Consider the following 26,208-nt stretch of genomic DNA (forward strand, 5'->3'; position numbering starts at 1 on the left):
GCGGAGGTGGGGCCTGATTTGGGCCTACGACCTGCCGTCTGCGTGGCGGAAGTGAGAAGGTGCGCGCATGCGGAAGTGCCTTGTAGCCGGCCTGGCAGGGAAGAGGGGCCAGCCGGGAGAGGCGGGTTAACGGGTTTGCCTGGGGAGGCTTCTGTCGGCGGGGGATGGGTGTGAGTTTGGCAATTGCGAGACCTAGGTGGTTGGAAGGTCAAGTTGACGAGTTTGTAGCGCCACCCAGAGGGAGGGGCCTGGGGATTTAGAGTGGGCTGGGAGGCTGGGATGAGGGACAGGGAGAAGGGCCAAACTGGGTGGCGTGGACGCTGGAGTGAGGTGTTACAAATAGGTTTAAGACAGGGATGGAAACTAATTCTGGGCTGAAATCCTGGAGCTGGGACAAGCACAAGCATTTGGGTAGTACTTGGGTTCGATGACTCGGAGCTCTAGAGGGTAGACCGAAGGTACGAAATGCATGGCAGCCCAGGCTTGGACCCTCTGGAATGCGAGCCAACGAGTGCTTAAATTATTCTCATCAGCTCGGCTTTCTTGGAAGAGTTTGAGACCGCTTTCTCTGAAGTATTTGGAAGGAAAGGAGGTTGAGAGGCCCTTCTGTCAAGTTAGCTCCACTGGGCAAGAGAGCAGGAGCTCCACCTACGTGAAAAGAAACTCAGTGTCCTGCAGTGTTCGCTGTCCCCTGCCTGCAGGCTGCCACCATGAGGTTGAATCAGAACACTATGTTGCTGGGGAAGAAGGTGGTCCTGGTTCCCTACACTTCAGAGCATGTACCTAGGTAACTGTTCACCTGACTTGGGGTACACTTGGGGTTGAGTGAGTCAACTTTCTGTGGCACAGCCAGGAGCCTTCCTTAGCCCCAGTCTCAGGGTTGTTTCCCCTGAGAAGAAATGCTGGTTGTGAGAAGTGACTACATAGAGGAAGAATGAAGCTGACAATAACTTCCCTGGAAAAAGCTGACCGTTCCCTTGTCTTTCCCTTTCCCGATGTCAACTTCCTTTTCACTTTTCAATAAGGAATTATTTTGTCAACTGACTGCATGTAAGAAAGGAAAAGCATTGGTATTCCTGCCCAGTTATAAATTGACTTTCCCTTGTGTCAGCAAATACACCCAGTTCTTGGAGACTTAACATTTATTTGTCCTAAAATCCTCAGCTGATGGACATTAGTCTTTGCTGTTTTTGTTGTTAGAAGTTAATTATTACTATTGTTAAGCACCGGTTTAATACTGCAGAAATTTTTGAATCTCTTGGGAACCCACTTCTTCCTCCCATAATCGAACTGTTGATCAAGAGCTTTTCAAGTTGGGGCCGGGCATTTAGCTCAGTGGCATAAGCACCTGCCTGGCAAGAGCGGGATTGAGTTCGATCCCCAGTGCCAAAAAGGCTCCCTTTCTGCCTCTGTGTAAAACTTTTTGAAATAAAGGAGAAGGACTGCACGTTGAGTTGTAAAACTGCTTGGGCCCTGGAGGCAGTGGCTGTCAGATGCTCTTCACTACCCAGGTTCCCACAGACTGCTAGCAGGTCCACCACCTGCTGGGTTTATCATTCTGAGGGTTAGAATGACTTTTTCACAAGGTCGCAGTCCAGTCTTGTGCCTTAGCTGCTGCAGACAGACTCTCATCACCTCATCTTCCTGTTTGTCTCCCTGTTTGTCTTTAGTAGAAACTAGGCTTTCCAGGATGGGAAAATTAGTAACTCCCACTGTGTACATTTCCTTCTCTCCTTGGCTTTTGGAATTACACTTTTTGAGCTTTTTTGTTTGTTTTTCTTTTTTTTTTTGTCAGTACCGGGAGTTGAACTCACAACCTCATACTTACAAGGCAGGCGCTTATGCCACTGAGCTAATTCCCCAGCCCCTGTTTTTCTTTCTTGGTACCAGGAATGAAACTCTTGGCCTTATGTTTGCCAGGGAGGCATTGTGTCACTGAGCTATATCCTGGGCCCTGGGATTTCTTTAGACATTCAGAAATGGAGAGTTATATATATCAAAGTCCTGTCAGCTACGTTCTTAATTTTATAGTTTTTGAAGAATACATTAAAGAAATAGATGGCTTCATCTACAATATGAAGTTGTATGTTTTGTCTCGGGAGGGGTGGGGTCCTTCGAACTGACTCCTGATGGGTAGCAGTACCCTTGCTCCAGTGAGTCTGGTGTCAGGGTCCATGAGTGCTGGAATTTTAGGCGTGTACTGCCACAATCCTAGTGGACTGCTTTGATGTCGATTGCTTGAAAGGCTGGAACTGAGTCACAGAAGGAACTTTTGTAGGCGTGGTTGGCACATGTAACTGTGAATGTGATAATTATGGAAGTGTCCTCTCCTTACAGTTTTTCTTTGGGAGTCCCTGCTATCTTGCCTTTGTGGGGATTTGTAAGGCCTTCAATGCTGAGGCTGGCTTGCCATAGACTCCCCCTCAGGAATTTGAGGAATGTTTGGTTTCAGACTGCTCCAAATGGACCTCTGAGCCAGGTTGGGAAGATAAGCAGATAGAACATTCCCTTCCTGCTGTTCTTTTCTGGGTCTGACCTGCTTAAGGGTCTTGTTCAGTGATCCTCTGTCTTAGGAAGAACCATAACCCTCTTTGGGTCTCCTGGGGGGGGAGTGTTCTCCTTTTTTTTTTTTTTTTGTATTGGAGATTGAGCCTAGGGCTTTTACACTCAGCTACACCTCCAACCTTTTGACATTTTTTTTTAAATTTTGAGGTAGGGTCTCATCAAGTCGCTAGGCTGCTGAGGCTGTGCTTGAACCTCTGTTCTGCTTCAGTCTGCCCGAGTAGCTTGGATTACAAACATTTCTTCATCTTATAAAGCACAAGCCTCATGCTTCTCAATGGATCCTGCATGTCTGAGGACATCCCTTTGTCCCCACAGGTACCATGACTGGATGAAATCAGAGGAACTGCAGCGTTTGACAGCTTCAGAGCCACTGACCCTGGAGCAGGAATATGCGATGCAGCGCAGCTGGCGGGAGGATGCCGACAGTGAGGCGCCAGGGCCCCTGTCCTGGGTGGGCTGAGTCCGGAGGTAGTCTCCAGGTTCCCGCCCTTCTCTATCCCTACTCCTAGACCTACCGGGCCCACAGAGCTTTAGGGAAAGCTTGGAAGCAAGCTCAGTGCAGCGGCACATATCAGTAAAATACCAGCTCCTAGCGAGGCTGAGCCTGGCAAGGTTGGCGCCAGCCTGGGCACCAAGGTGGGGATGTAGCGCAGGGCAGGGCTTTGGGTCCCATCCCCAGTACAGGAAAAACAAAAAAGCACTGGGAGGTGTGCTAGAAACCCTTGTGTCCACGTGCCTGGTCCCTGTTGTTGACCCCTCTCTTCTCACTGTACTTAGGACTTACAGAAAGTAATGCATTTCGTGCTCTAGCTATAAATTTAGGTTCTGTCCTCTTGTCCTTTGCCTAATGTAGTTATCCTCCTCCTTTGGGTCTTCTGCTCTTTTAGAGTATGGTTGCTATTTGGAGAAGGCCATGTTTTTCCTTTAGACGTAAGGAAGCTTTGAAACTTTGTAGTAGCTGTATGAAACTTTTGGCCCCTTTTCTCCAGCCAGGTTGTCAGTGGTTTTCTGTAATTTCTGGCTTGGGCACAAACACCCTCTGCATCTCTCTTCTCTGAAGTTGGTAACTAGCATTTCCTGCCTTAGAGTGCACCTTCATTGTGCTGGACTCAGAGAAGTGGCAGGCCCAGCTGGGCCCTGAAGAGAGCTGCATGGTGGGTGATGTGAACCTCTTCCTCACGGACCTGGAAGACCCCACCTTGGGGGAGATTGAGGTCATGATTGCAGGTTGGTTCCACATGGCCCAGCCTCTCTTCCTTCCTGGTTTTCAGACCTGCTGAACTATAACCTCAGAGAGCTCCATGGGAGGCCAACCACTGGCTGGACAGGCTGCCCTCCAGCCTGGTGGTTCACCCCTGGGATCATCACTTTCTTCTTTATGCTTCAGTGTAGTCTTGAAATTCAGTCTTCCCTGACCTTGAGGTAGATAGGGAGTGCTGAAAAAGTTCCCAGAGTGTTCTTCTACCAGAGGAACCCCTCCTGTTCCTGCATACCTGGTTTCCCACTCTTTCCCAGGGACCCCTGATTCCTTCCAGATAGTGTACTAAGGTGAAGAGATAGCTTTGGAGCCAGATTGCTGGGTTGCAAGCGGGGACCCTTGGGTGTTCTTTCCTGTCTGGGTGCCCCCCTTGTGTGCAAAATGTAATAGTATTACCAACCTCACATGTCACACTGGAGCCTGGCCCTGGTGTCAGCCACTGTTGCTTTGTCCTAGAGCCCAGCTGCAGGGGTCGGGGCTTTGGCACTGAGGCTGCTCTCCTGATGATGTCTTACGGTAAGATGGTCTGAGTGGACCATGGTGGAGAGAAATGGTTACATCCCTGAGGGAGGGGGGGCAGGTGACAGGTGCCTTCCCCTGCAAATGGGGACAGGAAGTGTGGGAACTTCATTCTGCTGCTTTCTCTCTCTCCCTGTCCTGTCTGGAGGAGTGACCAAGCTAGGCCTGACCAAATTTGAGGCCAAAATTGGGCAAGGAAATGAACCTAGTATCCGAATGTTCCAGAAGCTTCACTTTGAGCAGGTGAGAAGATTGATGGGCAGGCCTAGGTCTTGGTAGTAGGGCTGGTGGTGTTAAAGCTCCTGAGTAGCTTAGTGTACCCTGCCTTCTTGTTCATGCAGGTGGCTCTGAACAGCGTCTTCCAGGAAGTGACGCTTAGACTGGCAGTGAGTGAACCTGTGCGGCAGTGGCTTCTGGCTCAGACCAGCCATGTGGAGGAGAAGGCCTATAGAGATGGGTCAGCAGAGCACCAGTGACAGCCAGGCCCTGGCCACCACTCTGCAGGACCTGGGCCATTGGGGCCAGCCATTCCAAGGACCAGAGCTCTTTGTGGGAGATAAATATGTGCTTCAGACTTGGGCTGGGTTTGCCGTGGCCTCTCCCTGGCTGGCAGTGGCTGAGCCAATTCCTCTTCACCTCTCTGCCAAACTGACTCACATGTTCCTGGAGTGCATGGCAAGAATCTACCGGCAAGGGCAGGGTGGAGGTGGGATGGACAGGCCTTTCCTCTTCAAGACTGAACGTACCCCACAGGGCTGCCACCCTGGGTGCAAGTAAAGCACTGGGCTGATGAGCTCCCTGATTTTCACTTGGCAAGCATGAAGTACCGGGAGCTCAGTATCAGTGCCCGCCCTGCGGAGTACTGGTTCTGTGGTCAGCAGCAGGCCAGTGTGACCCTGGAGACCAGGTGCACTCGTAAGGGCGCCAGTGGTGCAGCCCCGCCCCCTTTCCTCATTTTTAGAGCCAGAATGCACAGAACTATGTTTTGTCTACAGACTTGGCTGGAATACTGTTAGTGAGCCTCCTACTCAGCTGCTGGCTGCGAGGGGAAGCCACTTAGCCCAATCCTGGAGGACCAGCCTTCTGTCCCTGCGGCTCTCCCACATCAGCTGCAAAGGCAGCTTGCCCACAAGGGGGCAGTGGAGGCACAGGGATGCCCAGGCTGCTGAGGCTTAGCAGAGTGGCACCAGCTTCCCTCAGGAAACACTTTACTCCCAATTGTCCCTCATTCTTCATCACCTAGGGTGGCACCGCTGTGGAGAAAGGTTAGGCATGTTTCCAAAACAGTCATAGAGGGCAGTCTGTGGGGCACCTTTGAGAGGGGAACCAATTCCAAATACTGTGACTTGAAGCCCGTTGGCTCGGTCACCTCTTCCCAGAACGTAGCTGAAATCCTGTAGAACTGCTCTGGTCCCCTGCGTACCCTGCTCTACTCCTTTAGCAACTGGTTTCCTCTGAGCCACTGACCTGTCCCTGTCTCCGGCCGATCAGTCAAAGGTTCCCCAGAGCTTCTCCACCCAGCAGGTGATGTAGGGAGGTGCCCTTCTAAGCCCTATGGGGCAATCCATGGGGAGGGGCACTCCATGAGGGATCAAAGGGTCAGCAGAGGGTTGGGTAAAGGGAGGCCAGGTAGAGGGAGCAGGACACAGAATGATGAGTGCTGTGATAAGGTTCTGGATGGTTCCATTAAAGGCTAGTAGAATCCAAACCCTAAAGAACCAGATGGCCAGATAAGACTGACCCTTCTCTCTACTCTGAGGGTGCTGTCTTCCTGAACTTGTTCCCCTCAGTCCGGGCACCTGGTTCTGAGTGGTCTCTCTGTGAGCTGAGTGGAGAGAGGATAGCTGAGGGTCAGCTTCCCTTCCTTCTGAGCACTGCCCTAGGCCACCTGACAGACTTCTAGATGTGGTGTCAGGTGCCTGAGGTGTAAGGGACCTGCCTTTTTGCCCTTGGAAAATCCCCTCCATGCAGCTTTGTCACACAGCATATTTTGGGGCTCAGTGGACCAGTTTTCCCTTGGGGCTGGACAACAGCCCTCCAGCTGGGCTAGTGGTCAGATTAAGATAAAGTATCCAGTGCCAGCTCAGCCTGCTCCTGGGAATCCTGTAGCCAACACCAGCTCCAAACCCAGCTGCATCCCCGCTTCACACCTGCAGCTCTCTTGGAATGAGGAGCCTCAGAGCCCTCTGAGGGTGTGGGCTCACCACCTCCGGAGTTCTCCAACTAAGCACCTGGGGCCCAGGGAGTCGACTCCGGGCAGGGCGCCTGAGCAGCTGCGGAATCCAGGCCCTCAGGTTAGAGTTACCTCGTTGGTCCTTGCTCCAGCCATGGCCTACCCTCAGCCAGAGGCCACTTGGCTACCCTTTCCCACTTCCTACTCCACAGATGTACATGACTGCAGGACAAAGCTTCAAAGGAAGACACGGAGGCTGATGCAGTAGAGGAGCGAACTTGGTTTCAGAAGCAGTTTCTTTACAGTGGCGGTGCCTGGCTCAGGGATGGCAGGGGGCAGCCGAGGCCTCCCCAGGCTGCCCAGGCTCCAGGAGTGGGACTAGAAACAAAAATTTAAGGCAGAGGCTGCTACTGTGCCTCAGCTATTAATGACAGGAAAACCAAGGAAACAAAAATCCTTCTGAACTCTGATACTGCACTCTTTAAAAAACAGAAAAAGGAAAGGAAAATCAACAAAAGACAGCCAAATCATAACTCTCAGGATGAAGGGCACCCTATCCCCTGGGAGCAATGGCTGCAGAAATTAGTTTCCTGATCAGTTTTAGACCAGTGGTCACATGTGAGAGTCTGGTTCCAGGATCCTGCTGATGTCCCAGGCTGGGTGGCAAAGGGTCCCCTGGTAGGAGAAGGGCCTCAGGGAGCAGAAGAGCCTGCTTTTTGATTGGGAAAGGATAGAAAAACACCTTAAGGGAAGAACAAAGTGTTTAAGACAATCAGATTCATCAAGAAGGGAGATGCTGGTGCTGATTGGAACTTGGATTGGTGGGCAGTGGGGGTGGGGTGGCTAGGACGGTAGGCTTCGGGCTGGGCCCTTCCACAGCCTCGGACTGTGGTGGGCGGGTGGGCACTCAGAGATTGCTGAAGAGTTCATTTTTCTTGCTCCAGTCCATCTGTGGGGCCCGCTTGCTGCTGCGCTTCTGGTGGGCCCTCTCTTTGGCCATGGCCAGGGAGATGTTGAAGTCCAGGATGGGGTCAGAGGAGGAGGTAGACGAGGGCTCCGTGGAGTCCTGTTTCTTGGGGCTGTCTTGGGAACTGAACTGTAGAGAAAGGGGAGGCAGACAGTTGGGAGTCAGTGCCCGTGCCCGGGAGGCTCTCTGGTTCTTAGCCTGGGTGAGGAGGCTCCCTGGAGGCTATGCCCAGGGAAGCCAGGTCACAAGAACAGAATGCGCCTCAGCATGTGACCTCAAAGACAGGCTGGTGTGCCAGGACCCAGAGTGGCCTGGGAATCGGCTTCCCATCGCCCAGTCCCACCCCCCAACCAGGCTGGCCTACCTCCTCGCTGGTATCGCTGGAGGCTGATCTTGCCAGGACTGCCCTGGGGCTTTCCAAGGCTGCCTCACCGAGAGCTTCACCACTGTTCTCCTGGCACAGAGAAAAGGGGTGTGGGCTGGCAGGGAAGGGAGCAGGAAACTCCTGCTCAGGAAAGCCCTAGTGCCACTTGTGCCGTGGTCACCCACCCAATTCCAGCTTCACATTTCTACATTCCTTAAAGGATCAGAGGGAGCCTGGGTCCACCCATTACCCAGGTGGGAGGGTTGTCAGTGAAGGTGGAATTAGCCAAATCATTCTGTGTGCTCCCTGAGGTGGCTTTCATGGAATGGCTTTGGAGCCTGGGGATACCAGGGTCCTCTCTAATAGGTGTGTGGGATGCACATCAGTGTTCCCCAAACCTCCTGCAACCCTGTCCAAACTTGTTAAGTCCAAAGCAGCTAAGCAGAGACTTAAAGGAGTAAGACGGATGAAGTATTCTAGATCCACAAATGGGGTGATACAAGGTTCATATTGGGCTTGGGGACCCTGCCCCTAAGGGCTCCTGCTCCTCTGCCTAAGTGGGCCCGTTCAGGAGTGAAGGCTTTGGCTGGGGCGGCAGCTTGGCACTCAGCCCCTTCCTGGGTCCCTCCGTGGATCTGGCTGGCACCAGGCCTGCCATCTCTTCCCTAGCCTTGCCCCCCTTCCCTTCTGCCAGGGCAGGAGGGGCTTTGTTCTTCCAAGCCAGACTGGAAGTAGCAGGGCTGGCAGCGCACAGCCAGACACTAGAGCTCTGTTCTTGGGAGGAAGAATGGCCTTTTCTGTATGGCGAGGAGTTGGAGGTGGGGGCCTATCACCCAGGATGGCAGGCTGCAGAGGGGCCTGGCCAGGCCTCTCCAGTGTGACAGCCTTGGCTTTCAGCAGGGGCAAGGGTACGTTCTATATCTTGGAGCTCAGGAGGGAGCTGGAACTCAGCCTTGAGGTTTTAGCCTGAGCCAGAGGCTGACCTAACCACACCACTGCCCGACAGCTTCCTCCCACTGTGGGGCTGGGGGCCAGAGAAGCAGATACAGGACTACCCTTACCTTCTGTATCTCCCCGTTGGTGAAGGGCTCAGGCAAGGGACCTAGGGGTGGGGGAGAGCAGAGATGAGGCTAGAAGCTTTGGGAGAGTCCTGTTAAGCACACCTTGCACAAGAGGCCAGAGGTGCTGCTTTTGGTGAGATCATCAGATCCTGTACCAAGTCAGTGGTTAGAACTTTTGACGACAGCCCACTGTAGGGACCTGTGACATTTTCACAAGCCAGCGCACACAAAGGATTGTGTGTATGGCAAAATTTCACAAAACAATACTTACCCTCCTGCAGTGTGATGCTCTCTGACATCTTTCTATTAAATTTTATTTTAAAAAATTGCTGGTTTCGGCTGGTCCGATGGCAGTGGGTTATCAGAACTTACTAACATTAGTGTCACTAAAGTTGGTATACCACACCCCCCCCACCACTGCTAAATTTGACTGGCTTAAAAAAAAAAAGTGCTGGTTTCTATCTAAATAAATTGATCTCAGGAGTTACTGGTGGGTCACAAGCTACTTGAAAAACACTGTCCAGATGGAGGGATGTTAGAGGATGGTTGCTAAACTCCCTCCCACCTGGGAAGCTGGTTCAAAACAGACTCCTGGGACAGGCCTGGGCCTTAACATTTTTCACATGCATCCCAGGTGGCAGTGACATTATAGCATTATTAGTGCCACACCCAGGATTATGGTGCTGCCTCTGCTGAGAGAAAACAAGCCCAGCCCCCACTTGCTATCTGGAAATCAGGGGACAGGAAGGCACAAGGGCAGTATCCTGGGTGCGTCCCCAACAAACAACGGAAAACCTGGTGGGGGCAGGAGGGGCCAGAGGGAGAGAAACTGGCGGGGTCAGTCCCCTCTCCATAGCGACAGTGGGGGCCATTCCACTCCTGGGGACTAGTCAGCTTCAGTGGATTCCTTCTGAGCCTTCAGCTTTCATAACTCATGTGTATCTTTTCTTTCATATTATCCCTGGTCTAGGCCCAGTCAGGCACATCTGATTCACTCGTTCCTCCCTTGACATCTCCAGCCTCTCCGTGGCCATGGGGCAGGGGACTTGCAGGACACTGGGACACTTGCTTTCCCCCTCCCACCTCTGGGCCTCTCCTTTGTATGGTGCTGGGCAGAGAGGCCGACAAGGGCGAGGGCTGTTTCAGGGGTGAGGTGAGGAAGGGTGGCGGAAGAGGCAGGGGACTGTATCTGAGGAGCTGAGCGGGGTCCAAATGTCAGCTACGTTCCTCATAATGGTCCCCAAGAACAAGGCTGGGGCTTCTCTGGGCCTCGGTGTCCTCACTGAGGAAGGGGGTTAGCTGAGTTATTGAGGTTCCACCAACCTGCAGAAGAGGGAAGGGTACTCCCACTTCCCATCCCTAAGGCCGCTAAGGACTTCTGGAGGGGAGCGAGCCCGGCTTCTAGGAGTCCCCAGGACCCTGGGTCAGGTCACATGAAGATGGTACTGCCTCATGGGTTTCTCTACCTATGGCTGTGAGTCATGTGGACCCCCTCCCACAAAGATAGCCCTGGCCTTCAGGGAGGCTCCACCCACTGCAAAGTCCAAAGACATTCCACCAGCAGGATGGCCCAGGGCACCCCACACCCTGAGCCATCTTCACAGAGAAAAAGTCCCATTGGGGAACAGAGGCTGCTTAGCGTCTCCCTGTCCTGGTGGAGCAGTCCTGTTGGCTCTCCTTGGGCAGGAGAGATGCTAGGCAGAGGGCAGGGGCCCAGAGCCTGAAGGGACCCCCGCTCTCCGCAGTTGTTTCCAAGGCAAGGTGACAGAAGGGAAGGGGAGGTGCCAGGCCCTGTCACTGGACTCTGATCTGCCCAGTAAACGCTGGTGGCCGCCCCAGAATTAACCCTTATGCCCTGAGAACGTGCCGGGGGTGGGGGTGGGGAGCTTAGGCTGGGGACCTTAAAGCTCTGTCCCATCCCTCTTGCCAGCTGACCCCATCATCACATGGCACCTTGGGAAACTACTGTCCACCCCTGCTTCCTCTTCCCGCTGTCAACCAACCCACCCTGAGGAGAAGGAGCGACAGTAAAGCCAGGAAGCTGCATACCTACAGTTGGGACACAGTGAAGTCTACCTGTGTCCCTAACTTGGGGGGCACTCACCGTCCACGTACTTCTGAGATGGGATCACTTTGCACTTCTTGAAGAACTCATCGGTTTCCCTGTCTACCACCAGCAGCTTGGCCTCATCCCCGCCAGCCTTGATGGCAGACACCACTTCACCGTGCTGCTTGCCCTCCATGCACACCCCGTTCACCTGTGGGGTGGGGTTGGCAGCACATGTCTCATTGTGTGGGGGTCAGGAAGGAGGGAGGACCTGGGGCCTCCCTGGCCTGCAGGTTCCAAACTAGGCCAGTGGTCCTCCCCTTTGAGAGTCAGCAGGGAAGCAGGCCATGCAGGAAGAGCCAAAGAAAATATGCAGACGGAGACTAAACAAACACAGCTGTGAGGGACAGGACAGAGAGGTTTGGGAGGCCAGGGCTGGGTGATCCTCGGACTTCCTCCTCTCCTCACATGTAAAATGAGACGTCTTGAGAGAGCTGATCTCTGGCACCAAGCTTCTCAGACTCTGATTGTGGGACCAGCCCAGGTGTACAGTTCACATTTCGTCTCTCTAGAGCACAGCCCAAGCCTAACCCAGACAGGCCTGTCCCTGGCACAGGCAGCAGGGAGGCCCTGGAGCAGCAGCTACCTGGATGAGTGGGTGAATCATGGCTGCAGAGGGCTTCTCAGGGTAGACGGTCGCAGAGAGAGAGTGGAAAAGAGTTAGCTAGCCCTCGGTTCCTGTATCACCCACCCTTTCTCCTGTTTGCCTATGTACCCAATCACCGGCCCAGCATCTCTGGGTTGGTTATGTCCCATGGGCTAGTGTGTGGAAGGTGGCATGATGGCTGCCTGAAGAGCTAAAGATCAGGAAGGTAGAGCATGGAAGAATCTGGAAAACGGGTAAGGACATCACCTCCACAATGCGGTCCTGGGCCCGGAGCCCCGAGGCTTCAGCTGGGGAGCCTGGGTCCACCGCTCGGATGAACTGGCCTGGCTTGGACTTATCACTGTGCAGGTTGAAGCCATAGCCGTTGGCGCCCTTCTTCATGAAACAGATCCGAGGCCGAAGCTCAGCCTGCAGGGATAAAGGAGAGGCCATTCCACAATGTCCCCATTCCTTCCCTGCCCTGTCTGACTCCGCCTCTCCCAGCAAGGGAGGTTTGGAATAATCCAACTATGCTTTGATCCTACTTGGAATTTTGGCTGGAGGGCGTAGACCCGGTGAGCACCAAGCATTGCACCAGACCGCCTGGGGCCTTGGGTGCACAGGTCAGTCTGCTCTGCTGGTAAGTGAGGGGTGGGATTGCAATAAGGGGAGCTCTCAAGGCCCTTCCCCCATGACATTCTAAGTGGTTCGCAAGATATTTTAGTCTCATCCTGCCTCAATGAGGATTCTCTGGGGCCCTGGGATAGCAGGTGGGGATGGCGGGGCATTTGTCAGCCTGGCTGGGTATCTGGGGACTATGGGTCAGGTCCCCAGCCCTTTGTACCTGTTCTCCACCTCCTGCAGAGGAAGGGGTGGGTGCTTACTGAAAGTCAGCCAGCCTGTTTACAGTAAAGCCTTTCCTCACCCATGCTGGCTCCTTTCTTGTCCCCACCAAGCCAAACCATGTTCAAAAGGAGCTGGAGGAGCCAGGTAACTAGAAACCCGAGAAACCCAATGGGTGGCACAGTGAGCCACAGAGGGTCATCCTCAGCTGAGGATAAAGATGGTGACAAAAGCCAGAGACCCTGTCACCAATCCCAAGGAACCAGAACAGAGAGGAGGTGGCTGGGCCCGAGGAAGTGCAGCGTGGGGCTGAGTCCTGGGAAGAGTGACCCGGTAGCAAGGCACACTACGGATTTCTGACACCATCTAACCACCCTCTTTCTGACCTAATTAAGGTAGCTCAATTTCAAAGCCACAGCCCCAGGACTCAAGCACTGGCTTGTGGATGTGGATGGAAGTGGAGCCTGGGACTAGAGGTTCCTTCCTCCGCCCTCCCCTGCCAGCCTGGGGCAGAACACTGGCCGCTGTCCGCCCTGGAAGCCCTAGGTTATCACCTTGACCATCAGGCAGTGAGCTCCCCTGCTTACTGTGTGACCTGGGGCCTGTCATTTCCTTCCCCAAGCCTCAGGGTCCTCATTTACAGGCCGTTCTCAGTGCCATTTACCTCTCTGAGTTGCTGCCAGACACAGGGCCATGGGAACCCTCTCTCTGAGTCCCTGTGCTTACCTGGACTTTATCTTTGTACTTAATACTGCTGAACAGTCCTATGAAGCTGAGCGGGCACTGGAGGGGGGAGGGGTGTGTGCCAGGTTGATCTGAAACCCAAATCCCCAGCTGGGAGTGGAGGAAATAAGGGAGGGTGGGAGGAGGTGAAGGGGAGGCCTAAGGGTCTCCTGCCCCAACTTGTCAGCTGCAGAAGACAGCGGCCTAGGCAGAGATGTGATCTGGCCCCTTCCTTCTTGGGCTAGGGGGCCGGAGAAAGATTTTCTCTCCCCGTAAATTTTTACGCAGGTCTTTTGTGTTGTTTCAAGATGGTGGCAGTACAGAGAGCCCAGGAGAGGATGAATGGATGACTGTGGTGACTCATACTCAAATCTGAGCTAGGGGCTCCACACCTCAAAACGACAGCGGAGACAACTAACTGCCCAGCAAAAAGTGAGTACCTGGAGAGGAACCAGATCACGTAGGCCACCTGTCCCTCACCCCTCCACTCCCCAGCTGTGGAGACCTCATTCTGGGAGGGATCAGGCTCTGCTCCCCTTCCACTAATCCAGTCACGGAGCTACCAGCTGGCCCTCCCCCAGGCTGCTTAGGTGAGCAGGAACAGGTCTGACCAGTCGACACCACCAGGACGGGCTCAGCTTTCTGCCTGGGCCATCCAAAGTAATCTGGTCCTTTACCCTGGGAAAAGGGGAAGGTGAAGCCCGGCGATGGGGAGGGGGCACCTCCAGTGCTCTGTCCCTCCTCACCTCCCCCTGCAGTCCCCTCACTCCAAAGAATCTTCCACAGCAACATGGCTGAGGCTGGTCAATTGTTTCTGAGGTGGGGAAACTGAGGCTCGGAGAAATCAAGCTCACTTCCTGACACTAATACACAGCCAGAGCTGCAAGGTATCCGATTTGATACCTATGCTCCTTACACCACACTGTGGGTTGGACTTTAAGGCCCAAACTTCAGATCAGGGCAATCCATTCCCCATTGAGGCCCAGCAGGAGTTGCAGTAAAGGGGCAGCCAGCGCTGGGTGCTGCCCCTAGAGGGAGGCAGCCTGGGAGGTGATGAAACCACAGCCTTCCTTCCGGGTGCTCAAGGCCTCTTGCAGCTGGAGCTCTGGCTTGCGCTGAGGGATAAGGTTGGCCTGGGTGACGGAGCAGTAAGCATGCCTGGGCTGGAACTGCGGCTGCAAATAGGCCAGGCGACAGGGAGCTCTGGTGTGGCCTGACTGGCAGGGCTGAGCTCACTAGCCCTGTGATACCCACCATCTTCCTGTCCAGGTCTCTGTGCTACTGGTTTTCTCTGTGCTACTTGTCTGTGCCCCAGCAAGTCGTACCAGTATCCCTTGCCTAGCGACAGGTGTCATCAAAGCTGCCCAAACCTTGCTCCCTTCTGCCCCATAATGAGGGATATGAGGGACACATGGACTGAGGGCCTTAGGCACCTACCTACTTTCCCCCTATACCAGCACCTGCTCCACTGCCCTCTGAGGCTGGCAGAGCAAGAGGACTGGAAACCCAGGTAGCCCCCAACCTCATATGCAGCCATTAGATAACAGAGCCTTAGCTGGTCCCTTCTTTCCAAGTCCCTGGAGACTCCTGCCTTCAGAATGGGTGATGCGGGCTTCCCACACTCCAGGGAGACCAGCCTGTACCAACCCCCAACAGCCACCCAGAAATACCAGGTGTTGTCACTGTAGCTGCTGAATCTGCCCAGCCTGGGTGGAGCCAGGAGTCCCCCAGGGGCTGTCCCTGGGGATGTGTGGGGCCTGGTTCCTGGTTCCCAGGCCTGGCACTGAGAAGTGAGATGGGGAAGAGCAAAGAACCTGGGTTCTGCTCCTGGGGGAAGGGGATAAATAGTGGCAGAGTCCAAGTCATCTGGAGTTTGGTGTGTGTGGCCCTCAGATGTTAAGAAGGGCACTTGTGCCCTGGTGCCAGGCGGAGGGGTACAGAACACTGGAGGTAATGGGGAGACTGAGCATCTGTGCAGAGCTTCCTAAGGAGATCTAAGAGGTAGAAGAAACCAAGACCTGCCCTGCTGGTGTGGTAGGGTAGCTGAGGGCGGTGAGGATGGGTCCGAGACTCACTTTCAGAAGATGCTGGACAGCTTCCCAGAGCAGAGCCCACCAGGAAGAGCTGTCTCTGGACCTTCCTCATGGGGCCTTCCCCTACTTTCACGTTGGTTCTCAGGCTGCCCCTTCATCCCTCCTCTACTCGGCCCTCAGTGGCCGCCCCATCATCTCAACCCACACAGCCCAGCGAGTGGACATCGGGCACGGAATTTAATAGGTGCCACTAGCAGCCACCTGGAAAGCTGGGGAAAGTCGATACCCTAATCCCAGTGTGGTCTCCGGGGAGCAGGCCGCTCCCTGCTTCTGCTTAGGGGAGGGCGGGGGGCAGCTGGGGGCCAACGCCCCACTGGCCCAGCCCCTCCCTGACTGATGCCATGGTGATGGGACAGAGACACAGTCAGGTAGCTTCTACTGGTGTTGGCCTCCACCACTTTCCAGAGGCCAGCCGGCTCTTGGCCCCAGAGGGAGTGGGCCGGGGGAGCAGGAGGACCACCAGTGTGGGTCGGGAATAAGAGAAGTGACCCTCTACCTCCCAGACTGCCCTTCCTCCAGCACAGCCCAGGCCTGAGCTCTTATTTATGGAAATGAGGCTGGTGCCCTGCTGTCCCATAGAGGAAAAGCAGCCGCGCAATAAGAGGGGCTAGGGAGAAAGAGAGCAGGGACCTGGAGAGAGGCAAGAAGTTTCAGGGACAAGCTCTGGCCGCTCTGGGAGGCAGCTTAAGTTTGTTACACAGTCTCTGGGGGCATGGGCTTGAGTCTGGTACTGCTCTTAAAGGGAAGCAAGCTAGGTGGCCCTGCTTGGGGAGGCTGACATTATCCTTGAGGCAGGCTAAGCACTGGGTCAAGGTCCAGATCTGGAGGCTGAAAGGTCCTCACCCCAGGGAAGACACAGTGGCTTGGGTACTACTGGCCTGAGTCCCACAGCCCCTATATCACCTGCATGTCCCCTCCCCTTGCTTCCTGTACAGGTCAAGGAATGTGGGACACCTCTGTTTGCAAAAGAGGAGGCTAGCTCTAATCCTTGATCTTCTATTTCCAGGAGGAAGGCCTTTCTCTGGAGTGCGCAGAAGGAACCAGGAAGGTGACATACGCTAAAGGACAGGAACCAGGTCCTGCCTCTGGCTAGCAGTGCCAGTCAGAGGCGGTGAAGGAGAATTGGCTTAAGCGTTCCCAGGGCCAGAGAAGCTTGGGACGGAGCAGGCTGGTACCTGGGCTGCTGCCCGGCTGGACACCATCCAGTGCTGGCCATCCCATGGCTTCCTGGCTGGTGTGCAGACACTCTACCACCGTCCCTCAATAAGGACCTTCAGAAAGCTTGTAAAGTCAGACTCAACAATGCAGCATTTACTGAACAGTTACTATATGCCGGGCACTGCCCTAGAGGCTCTATGTTTCTTATAAAACTCAATTATAACTTTGCAAAGGAATTATTACTAGCTGCATCTCACAGATGAGGAAACTCAGGTTCCAAGAGACCTAGTCAGCTGCTCAAGTATGCACAGCTGAAAGGAGGTAGGATTTGAACTTAGATCCAAAGCAGCACAGTGCAGTAGAACTATATCTAATGGGGTTGGTGGTTAGAGGTTCAGTGGTAAAGCCCTGAGTTCAATCCTTAGCACCAAAAATAAATTTAATATGTCATTTAACACAATGTATCCAAAATGTTATGTCTCCACATGTAGTCTATTTTAAAAATTGAGATATTTTAACCTTCTTTTATTGGTACAGGGTACCCCAATGTGATATACTGAAATCCAAAAATGGTCCAAAATCTGAAAGTTTCTGGGCATAGATTTAACACCACAAATAGAAAATTACACAATATGCAACTTTGTTTCCCACATTAAATTATTAAAGTATTGTATGAAACTGATTCCAGAGTATATGGATATGGTATATATAAAACATACATTGCATGAATTTTGTATTTAGATCTGTATCCCATTCTATAGTGCTAGCACTCTGGGAGGCTGAGACAGGAGCATCACGAGTTCAAGCCCAGCCTGGGAAACTTTGATAAACTTTTTAAAAAAGGGGCAGGGATGTATCTCAGTATGAAGGCCCTAGGTTCAGTCCTTGGCACCACAAGACAAAATGAAGAAACAATGCCCTCTCCCAAAAATGGTCCCGAGCATGGGGGCTGAGACTCAATCAACACCAAGCTTTCAGAATGTGTGCCAGAGAAGCTTGAGTGTCCAGGGGATGGGGGTCATCTATCAGTCCCACATGTACTCTTCGAAACCCCTTAAACTTTGCTCTGGGCATTGGGTCCCTTGATTTGATAGCAAGCAGGGAAGGCTGAGCCTCTGTGACTAAGTTAGAACTCTAACCTCAGCTGCTGAACCATGAGTGGGGCTTGAACTTGGCCAATGTTCTTTGCATGTTACCATGCTGCTCCGAGGTGACCTGACCTTGGGTGATAGCATGTGTTCTTTTCTAAGACCAGGAACCTAAACATGACCTCACCATTGGTGGCCATGACAAATTGTCCTGCTGCAGTGGATGGCTCCAGGGGGCTCTTGGTGCTGCAAGGGAGCCCAGGAGTCAGCCAGAAAGGGCAGAGACTTGGTTCTCATGGACTCCAAGTGCAGTCCATGAGAATGGGCACAGAAGCATGCCCCTTCTGTTGGGGACAGAGCATCTGGAATCCCTGGCCTCTTGTGCCTGCTTCGGCAGCACATACATTAGAGTCCCTGGTTCCAAATAGGGGCCAGCTACCTAGATCTCTACAGGAAACTGGCAAGTAGCCTGAATGTCTTTTTTTATTTTCCCCACTGCTGGGGATTGAATCCAGGGGGCCTGTGCACACTAGGCAAGTGTTCCACCTCTGAGATACTATGCTGTGCCCCCAGCAACCTGAACATATGTGCCCGTCATGGTTCTGTGTACCTCAGAATATAATGGATAGGAGCCAGGGATTTAGCTCAGCAGTGTAAGTGCCTACCTGGCAAGTACAAAGTCATGAATTTGATCCCCAGTACAAAAAAAAAAAGAATATAATGGATAGTGAGCTGGGCATGGTGGTGCACACCTGTAATCCCAGCATTTGGGGGGCTGAGGCAGGAGGATTATAGTGAGTTCAGGGTCAGCCTGGGCTACACAGTGAGTTCAAAGCCAGCGAGAACTCTTGTCTCAGTGAACTACGTAGTGAGACCCATCTCAAACCAAACCAAGCCAAACCAAAGGTTAAGAGAGTAAAGAGATTCAGCTGGAAGGCCAGGTACAACCTGTGTGGCCGAAGGATGTGCACACCCTACAATCTGGGTTAAGAACTAAGATACCTGGTTTTGCTAGAGGGTTCTCTAACCAAGAGTCCTGAGGCTGGCCACCTAACCTGAGCCTCGGTCTCTAACTGCTTGGGGTGGGGGTGGGTCATGTGCATAAATGACATAAGGCATGTTTAGTACTTAGCACTTCCCTAGACTCAAATCATGCCTGTTATGTATCAAATGCTTACTGGCAACTTACAAAACAGAAAAAATGATCCCTAATTTGCAGGGTTGCTATGGAGGAAATACAGGAAATTTGGGGAAGGACCCTTATCTACCTGGGATTCCTTAAGAAGCAAGTTGTTTACTTTCTGCCTCCAAGAGAATAATTTCCAGAATGACTGATTTAACTTAACAGGAGCCTGAAGGTAAGAACCAGGAGCTCTGCTGTTTTATCTCTGGCCTTGTGACTTAGGAACAACACACACAGCTGCCATGGAAGCCTGCCCATTTCAAACCCAAGCACCCGGCAGCTCAAACCCTGCTCTGACCTACCAAAGTGGCAACCTGGTTGTTTGGGAAAGAAGTAGGCAGCCTGCCAACTAATTGTGCCCATGCCCACCCACTGCCCTACCACGGGTGCCCGCACTCTCTGCCTCTGGAGTCAAGTCCAGGGCCGAGGCTGGGGAAGCTGCCTCAAGCTGGGAATTTTCATTCTGCCCTGTCATCTCCGGTTATCTTCCCAGCATCTGAGGGGGTAGATGCTGCTGTTGATTTTACAGAGGTGGAAGCTGAGGCTTGGAGGTTCCAGAGGCAGCAATCAGCAGATCTGGGATTCAAACGCTACTCTAGTCACCCCAAAACCTAGACTTGGCTTCGTAGTTTTGAAATGGAAGCTGCTAGCAGGCAAGAAAGAGCAAGTACCTGGCATTCCGATCCTGGGTGTGCTGGGAGACAAACAAGCCCAGGTGTGCTGGACTGGGATGAACTGGGACAAAGGCCCCTTACAAGCTGTCATGTGTTCATTCATTCATTAAAAAGTGTTTACTGAGAACCTTCCTACCTGGGGCCATCCACACAAATAAACCTCAGTTGTCCTCAGGAGCAGAGGAAGTCATGAAGAGATCACTGAAATACTGCCTGGTTTCAAGAAGCCAGCGAGACACAAGGACAAAGAACAGGAGGAATGGAAAAGCCACCTCTGCCTCTGGGACCAGGGAAAGGTTCCAGGGAACCAAGCGGTCTTGCAGAATAAGCCTGGTGCATGCAGAGGATTTCCAGACTCCAGAATATCAGAAATATCAGGGTGTGATGGCTCAGGGGCTAAAAGGGAATTTGGATCTTTGGGGTGCCATAGGGGATCAATAAGGGCTGCCAGATGGAGACGGGCATGGAAGAGCAGGTAACTATTAAACAGTGCCTACTGAGCCCTTCTGAGCACTGGGCCTATAACCCTAACTGTGAGGTCACTGCCCTCAGCCTCAACTTACACAAGAGAAAATGGAAGCATAGGCAAGTGAAATAACTTGGCTGAGGCAGCCCGGCCAGTGCAGCTCAGCTGGTTCAGACCTGCCCAACCCTTGCTTTGGTCCCAAACTCAAGGGTTTAGGCCTCCTCCTATACTGGTGGGGGTTGGGAAGAGAGCTTTCAGCAGGGAAGCAGCAGGGCAGGTTATTTCTGCTTCTCACTGTCCTCAAAACTTCGGGGCAGGTGGGAAGCCCACTTTCACCTCCTAGGACCTAGACAGGTCAGCAGGAATGGCCACCGCTCCAGGATACTCTCACATTCTTCCTGTGCCATTCTTGACCTGGGCTGGTCCCCCAGACAAGATGCCACCCAGCCAAACAATCTCTGCCCAGCACTTTTCCACACCTACCTTCTTCACTGATCAAGATACTGAAACAGCCTCAACCTACAAATAAATTCTGGCTGAAACTAATTAGCAAGTTTCAACAGATGCCTTAGAAAGGAATGCGTTTTATTTTAACTTATTTATTTATTTTGAGACTGGGTCTCACTATGTGGTTTAGGCTGGCCTTGAACTTACTATGTGACCCAGGCTGGCCTTGAATTTGTGGTGATTCTCCTGCCTCAATTTCTTGAGTGCTGGGATTACAGGCGTGCATCACCATGTCTGGCTGTGGAATGCATTTTTGAAAAAAAAGATAACACAATGTTTATGGACATTTGCTGTGGTATCAGGTGGGTCACCAGCAAGCTCAGTATATCAGAATCTTCTACTAAAGGCTTAGCACTGTCAACTGGCTATGAATAAGGCTGAAGGAGTTGGTTGACCAGACCTGTATCCAAATGCCTAGCCCAGCGTAGCATCTAGGAGGAGTACCAGTACTCCCATTCTTTGTTTTTTTTTTTTTTTTTTTACCCCCATTATTTCTAAAATTCTAGAAAAGCCAAGTATCTCATTGTCCAATGCCCCCATTTTATGGATGGGAGAATCAAATCTCAGAGAATACCTGACTTGTGTGGTGATGGTGTTCCTGTCTCCAGCCCAATGAACACACACAAATGTCTGGGTCACCCCACCATCTGGAGGAACCCGACTCTGGGCTCCCCTAAAGCAGGAGCCCCAAGCCCAGTGCCATTTTGGATGGGATGATTAAGTGTGTGTGCCGCCATGTCTCTACATTAACCTCTCCCAGGCCTTCTGGCATCCAGCAGCACTAAAAGGGCAAAGGGAGGAGCTGAACATGACTGTAACTTGGTGGTGGTGATGGGGATATTGTCTGGATGCCAAAGTCCAAAGGAGAAATAAAAAAAGAGAATGACAAATCGATGGTCTCAGTTCAAAGTTCAAACTGGGTTAATGCCTGGGCACAGAGGTCACAGGTTCCAATATCCCAGGGTCAAATCCCTGCCAGGGTGCTCCAACTTCTTTCCTGCTGCTTGCCAATGCCAAGCTGGCAATGGAAGGAAGTGGGAGCGCAGTGACTCTGGTATTGCCAGCACCTGGCTCTGGCTGGACAGGACTGCCGGTGACCTCACTTTCATCAAACCAGTTGCTTCTCAGTCTTCCACTCTACGTTAATACTCAATTCAACTCTGTCTTTTCTCTATCCCAACAGGACCCTCCTGGCCCCACGGACAGCCCACTACAAGCTGCCACCCAATAGAGAAATGGTGCCTGTTTATAAGGCCTGGCTCATCCAGCACTCTGCATCCAGTCCTCCCTTGCTCTCTGGGGACAGAGGCTCAGCACAACAGCTCCTGTTTTGCTGGCTGCCCCTCCTGCAGCTGATCCAAACTGGAACTGTTTGGAAGAAAGACCAATCGCCGGCAACGGCACCCTGACCGCTTGGTGTCCAGGCACTGGAGGTCCAAACAACGCCAGAGCGAGACCACCTGCCCGCGGTGGGCTCTGCTGCCTGGCCATGTGCCTGCTCCCTCCCCCAACGTTCCTCCTCCTCCTCCTCCCTGATACAAACTAATGCTTACTTCTCACATTCCTGAGAATCATAAATCCTCCTGGGTGGCAGAGCCGCCACCCCCAAGACTCCTCTGCTTCTCTTCCCAGCACCCCACCCCCACACGTCGCTCAGAGAGACGTTGGGGCTTCCTCTCTTTTCTTAGAAGTCACAGTGGATTTCAAGAGGCTGAAGTCCAGCGCGGGAGAAGTTAATGATATACACACCAGAGGGCTGCGGGAGATGCGGGTAAACCTCCCAGGATCCGACCCATACTCACTCCGAGGGTTCCCCACAGAAGATAGGTAGTTGTTTTCTAAAGTTAGGAAGCACTCGCCTTCGCCCCAACTTCAGTTACCACCCACAGGGGCGGTGGAGGAAGCGGACACTCGGGGGTAGACAGGTCCTTCTCCTCGCCTAGCTCCGAGCTGTAGGGAACCCGGGGAGGGCTCACCCTCCAAGGAGGAACGAGTTTGGGGGTTTTGCGGGACTAAAGCCGAAGGAGAGGGGGCCAGGCTTCCTTGCATTGCTCTCCCAAAGGTCAGTAAACAAGGCTGGGCAGGGAAATGGGGTCCCGGGACTTAGTCCCAAGCCTGTCCAGGAACCGCCAGGGCGCTGGGGTCGGCAGGCGGAAGCAGGCTCCCTCTGAGATCCCCCAACCCGGAGTCGGCCCCGACCCCCACCTACCTGCTCCGAGTGTCTCTTTTCAGCCTCGCGCGGCTCATTCTCGTTTCCGTCCGTCTGAGCGTCGTTGGCGGCCGGCGGCTCGGCCTGCCCGGGCTCTTCCTGGGCGCGCAGCAGCTCCTCCCCGACCTGGACGCCGAGCTTCTTCAGCTGCTCGTCGGTCTCAGGATCGACTACCAGCAGGCGCACGGCGTTGGGCGAGGCGCGGATGCGGCTCACCACCTGCTGGTGGGTCTCCTTCTCCACGTTCTCGCCGTTCACCCCCACCAGCCGGTCCCCGGCCAGCAGCCCCGCCTTCTCGGCCGGAGAGCCAGGCTCCACCAGCCGGATGAATTGGCCCACCTTGCCCTTCTCCCCGTGCAGGTGGAAGCCGTAGCCGTTCGGACCCTTCTCCAAGCAGCAGAGCCGGGGCAGGGGAGCCCCGGCCGCCGCGTCCGCGCTCATCTCGCGCTGCGACGGCTCAGCGGTGCGCAGCGGGGTCCCGTCGAGGGTCCGGGACGCGACGGCCCAGCCTTTCCCCTTGCCCTACGAATCGGGGGGGGGAAGGACGCAGGAAGGAACGCGGCAGGAATCCCCGCGCCGGCGAGAACACAAACGTCCCGAGAACGCGGACTGCAAAGCGCCAAGACCCGACTGTGGTGCGCTGACCAACTCCAGCCCAGCACTGCCACTGAGCGTTCCAGAACCCCTCCGGCCTCAAAAGCCCGGGGCGGGACCGCGTCGAGGGTGTGGACCATCACGGGCCAATCAGGGGCCACAAACGGGGGCGTTCGGGCCGGGTGAACGGTGAGAGCCAATGGAAAGGCCAGGGGGCGGAGCCTATGCTGGGCTCAGCGCCCCGCGGCGGACTAAGAAAGAGGGCTCAGGAAGTGGAAGTGTTTGTTACCAAGTGCCGCTGTGGAGCGGGGCGGGGCGGGGCCAGAGCGAGTTCCAGGTATTGGGCGGGGATCGTAGGCCGCATTCTGGTTTACCGGCTGTTGAGGGTGGCTGGTGTTAAATAGAGCCAGAACCTGGCAGAAGACCCTCTTGTCTTAACAGCCTTTTTAGCCAAAGCCTGGGGTACCAGCTCTGTTAGGGGGTAGTGACTGTTGCCGGGGAGACCGCCCTGCACTGGGGCCTCAAGGGCCGACAGTCTTAAGAACTGGACGGGAGGTGCTCCTTGGACACAATGGGGTTGTTTGAATAACAGTGTTTCCGTTTGTGGAGTCACTTTGCGCTGTCCCAGGACCTGAGTGTAGGGCGCGGGCTCTTGTCCCAGTTGGGAAGGCCCGAGGGCTCAGCGGAGAGCCTGGGGCTTCTTCCAGCTCAAGTTATATCCGCACACTTAGGGCACTAGCGTTGCTGTTTGGTTAGGGAGGTGAGGCAGAGCCAGGTTATCAATCTCAGGGTGGGTTCCCCAGGGAAAGGAGCCTTGGCTTTTTTCAACAGGGAAAGAAAAATGACTAGGAAGATAAGCCTTCTAGTTCTCTCCTGCCAGATAGGCTGGCCTCAGAGGGGGCAGTCACTTAAGGGCGAGGTGACCCTTTGAAGACACTGAAGGATGAAGATCCGAATGATTTTGGCTCTCAACAACAGTTGCCCCATCATGCAATAATAATCCTTTTGCAATAATAATCCCTCCTCCCCTGCCCACTTCAATCAAACAGTGGACCGGCTGTACTTTCCAAAATACTGCGATTTAATTCTGAAAATGCAAATGCTAGGAGCTCAGAGTTTCCTGGGTCCCTGGATCTTTTGCAACCTGCCCTTCGTCCCAGAAGAGACCTGCGAGGTCAGGCCTCTCTCCCTGCTCCATCTGGAAGAGGTTATGAGGAGCTTCCTTATCTTATCAGCACAAGTGGGAGCTCAGAGACCAAGATTCCTGCCTTGAAAGCAAATGTAGCAGCCTCATAAATGTGTCTTGCATACTTCTTTGCCTCCCCTCCCCTGCCCCTGGCCTGCAGGGCTGGAGGGAGGTGCCTGGAGGTCCCAACCTACAGCAGGTCTCTATTTCATTTCCCGAGGACTGAGGTGAGGGCTTTGGGGGCAATATGACTCTGGGCCTACATGAACTCACTCTTTGCTGCCTATCTCTTTACCCTAGGCGTACCTACTTGTCCCTATTTTGTACTCTGCACTGATTCGCCCAGAAACCAATGATTTCCCTAACCTGTCTCAGGAAGTCTGGAGATAAAGCAGTGTTAGCGCTGGTGTCCGAGATGTTAAAGCAAAGGGAATGGTAGTTGGGTTGGAGGGAGAGCTTGGGTTTGGGGAGATAGTCTTGGGGGTGCAGGTTTGCTCAATTCCGCCTCTCACTTTGTCTAGGATCCTGGAGTTTCTCTTTGTCGGGCTTTTAACCCACGGGAGCTAAGAACCTCTGCTGCCTGAAGAAGTAGCTGTGGGGTTGCTCACCCTCCCAAAGTATTGGAAAGGGAAGAAAAACCTTTTCCTGACTGACCTCAGGTGTCTGTGGACACAAGCAGAAAGGCAGCTGAGATAGAAAGTGGGGAGGGGTTCCTCAGGGATCTGAGATCCAGGGAACTGGAACCAAGGTTTTCAGGTGCCCTGGGGGGCTTGTATGCTGGAGGGGAGGGGTACACCTCCAGAAAGGGATCAGAAGGCCATAGGTAGCTGGAGGATAGACTGTATGTAGTCTCTACTACTCTCTTCCTGCCCCAGGAAGCTGGCCCCTTCCAATCTACAACTCCTGTCTTTCCCTAAGCTTCAGTCTAAACTCCCAGTGAAATCTCCTGGGGAAGAGCATCTTGCCCTGGGGAGCAGGAAGTGAAGGCCAAGGCGGTTTTCAGGTGAAGGGAGGAGGGGGGCAGTCACTAGCAGTCTCACAGGGGCGATAGTATCCCCTGACACCAATACTACCCTTGTTGCTAGGAGGGAAGCCCACTCAGCCTTTTAGGTCCTAATCCTAAGCTCAAGAAGGCAAAAGGACTGTCAGGTCCCTTTCTCAGTTTTCTGGGCATTCTGTTGCCTTTTTCTTTTTTCTTGTTTTGATATTAAATTATGTATCATTAAGATAAAATGAGATAAAATATTTAGCCTTTCCCCAGGATACAGGAAGCTACAGGAAGAGGGCTGGGACCTTTGAGACAGCTGCCTGGGTGAAAGGGCTGTGTACTGGACCTCTTGACTTCTCCTTGACTCAGCCTCTCCAAATAAGCCAGTGTTGGGGAGACAGCTATATCCTGAGGGCCTCTGGGATCTCTTCTCAGCCCCTTGGGAGTCACACAAAAGAGCAGCAGCTGGCGCGTTTCTTCTGGGACTCCAGATAATCTCGGATCTGGAAGCTGGGCTCCTTAGCGTGCTGCCCTGCCCGGTGTTTCAGCTCCCTGGAAGAGCAATAGCAATGGCCTGGGTGGGGTGTGGTGCACTGAGCATGCCCACCCCCATTCCCATGGCTGGGGGTGGGGCGGCAAATGGAACTAAAATGCAGAACGCATGTGGGCCTAGGAGCTCAGCCCTGCTGGATTCCCCAGCGCCTCCGCGCCCTGCTCTTGCTCCTGCTCCATCCCAGTCCCAGCTCAGCTCTCACCTGGCAATGGCCAGGAAGGCTAACTCCACGTTCATGCCGGTCTTGGCGCTGGTCTCCATGAAGGGAACGCCGTATTCCTGCCCGGGAGAGAGTGTCCTCAGGGCCAGCTTCTGGCTGCCCAGCATGTATCCCACCCTCCTG

At 53.6% G+C, this 26,208-nt stretch overlaps 3 protein-coding genes across 16 annotated transcripts in view; 1 reads left to right on the top strand and 2 right to left on the bottom strand.

Moving 5' to 3' along the window:
* Positions 1–54: 54 nt before the first annotated feature.
* Nat9 (N-acetyltransferase 9 (putative)) lies at positions 55–7,032 on the top strand. Of its 7 annotated transcripts, none has more exons than XM_023562874.2 (7): positions 55–133; positions 534–787; positions 2,881–2,990; positions 3,652–3,792; positions 4,280–4,339; positions 4,491–4,585; positions 4,684–7,032. In XM_023562874.2, exons 2-7 carry the CDS (start codon positions 711–713, stop codon positions 4,816–4,818), a joined length of 618 nt encoding a protein of 205 aa, XP_023418642.1. In that variant the 5' UTR covers positions 55–133; positions 534–710; the 3' UTR covers positions 4,819–7,032. The 7 variants fall into 7 exon arrangements, with proteins under 7 accessions (XP_023418642.1, XP_023418641.1, XP_023418643.1 ...); XM_023562873.2 differs by having other exon boundaries at positions 60–170; XM_023562875.2 differs by having other exon boundaries at positions 106–133; positions 702–787.
* Nherf1 (NHERF family PDZ scaffold protein 1) lies at positions 6,776–23,229 on the bottom strand. The gene is made up of 6 exons (XM_005001401.3): positions 22,545–23,229; positions 11,868–12,029; positions 11,012–11,165; positions 8,908–8,948; positions 7,847–7,936; positions 6,776–7,611 (listed from the first exon to the last, which is right to left on the bottom strand). Exons 1-6 carry the CDS (start codon positions 22,983–22,985, stop codon positions 7,423–7,425), a joined length of 1,077 nt encoding a protein of 358 aa, XP_005001458.1. The 5' UTR covers positions 22,986–23,229; the 3' UTR covers positions 6,776–7,422.
* Positions 23,230–24,198: 969 nt separating this feature from the next.
* Rab37 (RAB37, member RAS oncogene family) overlaps positions 24,199–26,208 on the bottom strand; it is a 57,036-nt gene continuing 55,026 nt past the window's right edge. For all 8 annotated transcript variants that reach the window (XM_063242509.1, XM_013147011.3, XM_063242512.1 and 5 more), the window contains 2 exons: positions 26,068–26,144; positions 24,199–25,864 (listed from right to left, as the gene is read on the bottom strand). In XM_063242509.1, the coding sequence (XP_063098579.1) occupies positions 25,759–25,864; positions 26,068–26,144 (183 nt within the window). In that variant the 3' untranslated portion in view covers positions 24,199–25,758. The remainder of the gene's footprint in view (positions 25,865–26,067; positions 26,145–26,208) is intronic.

Source organism: Cavia porcellus, unplaced genomic scaffold (assembly GCF_034190915.1).
Source record: "Cavia porcellus strain 051 isolate PalLab524CR breed Dunkin Hartley unplaced genomic scaffold, mCavPor4.1 scaffold_32, whole genome shotgun sequence".
NCBI lineage: Eukaryota > Metazoa > Chordata > Mammalia > Rodentia > Caviidae > Cavia > Cavia porcellus.

Coding starts and splice junctions, on each gene's coding strand:
- Nat9 (XM_023562872.2), top strand. Junction 4,340..4,490: donor TCTCCTGATGATGTCTTACG/GTAAGATGGTCT, acceptor TCCTGTCTGGAG/GAGTGACCAAGCTAGGCCTG. Junction 4,586..4,683: donor AGAAGCTTCACTTTGAGCAG/GTGAGAAGATTG, acceptor TTGTTCATGCAG/GTGGCTCTGAACAGCGTCTT.
- Nherf1 (XM_005001401.3), bottom strand. CDS start 22,985: ATGAGCGCGGACGCGGCGGCCGGGGCTCCCCTGCCCCGGCTCTGCTGC. Junction 8,949..11,011: donor ATCTCAGAAGTACGTGGACG/GTGAGTGCCCCC, acceptor CCCCACCCCTAG/GTCCCTTGCCTGAGCCCTTC. Junction 7,612..7,846: donor CCAGCGATACCAGCGAGGAG/GTAGGCCAGCCT, acceptor CTTTCTCTACAG/TTCAGTTCCCAAGACAGCCC.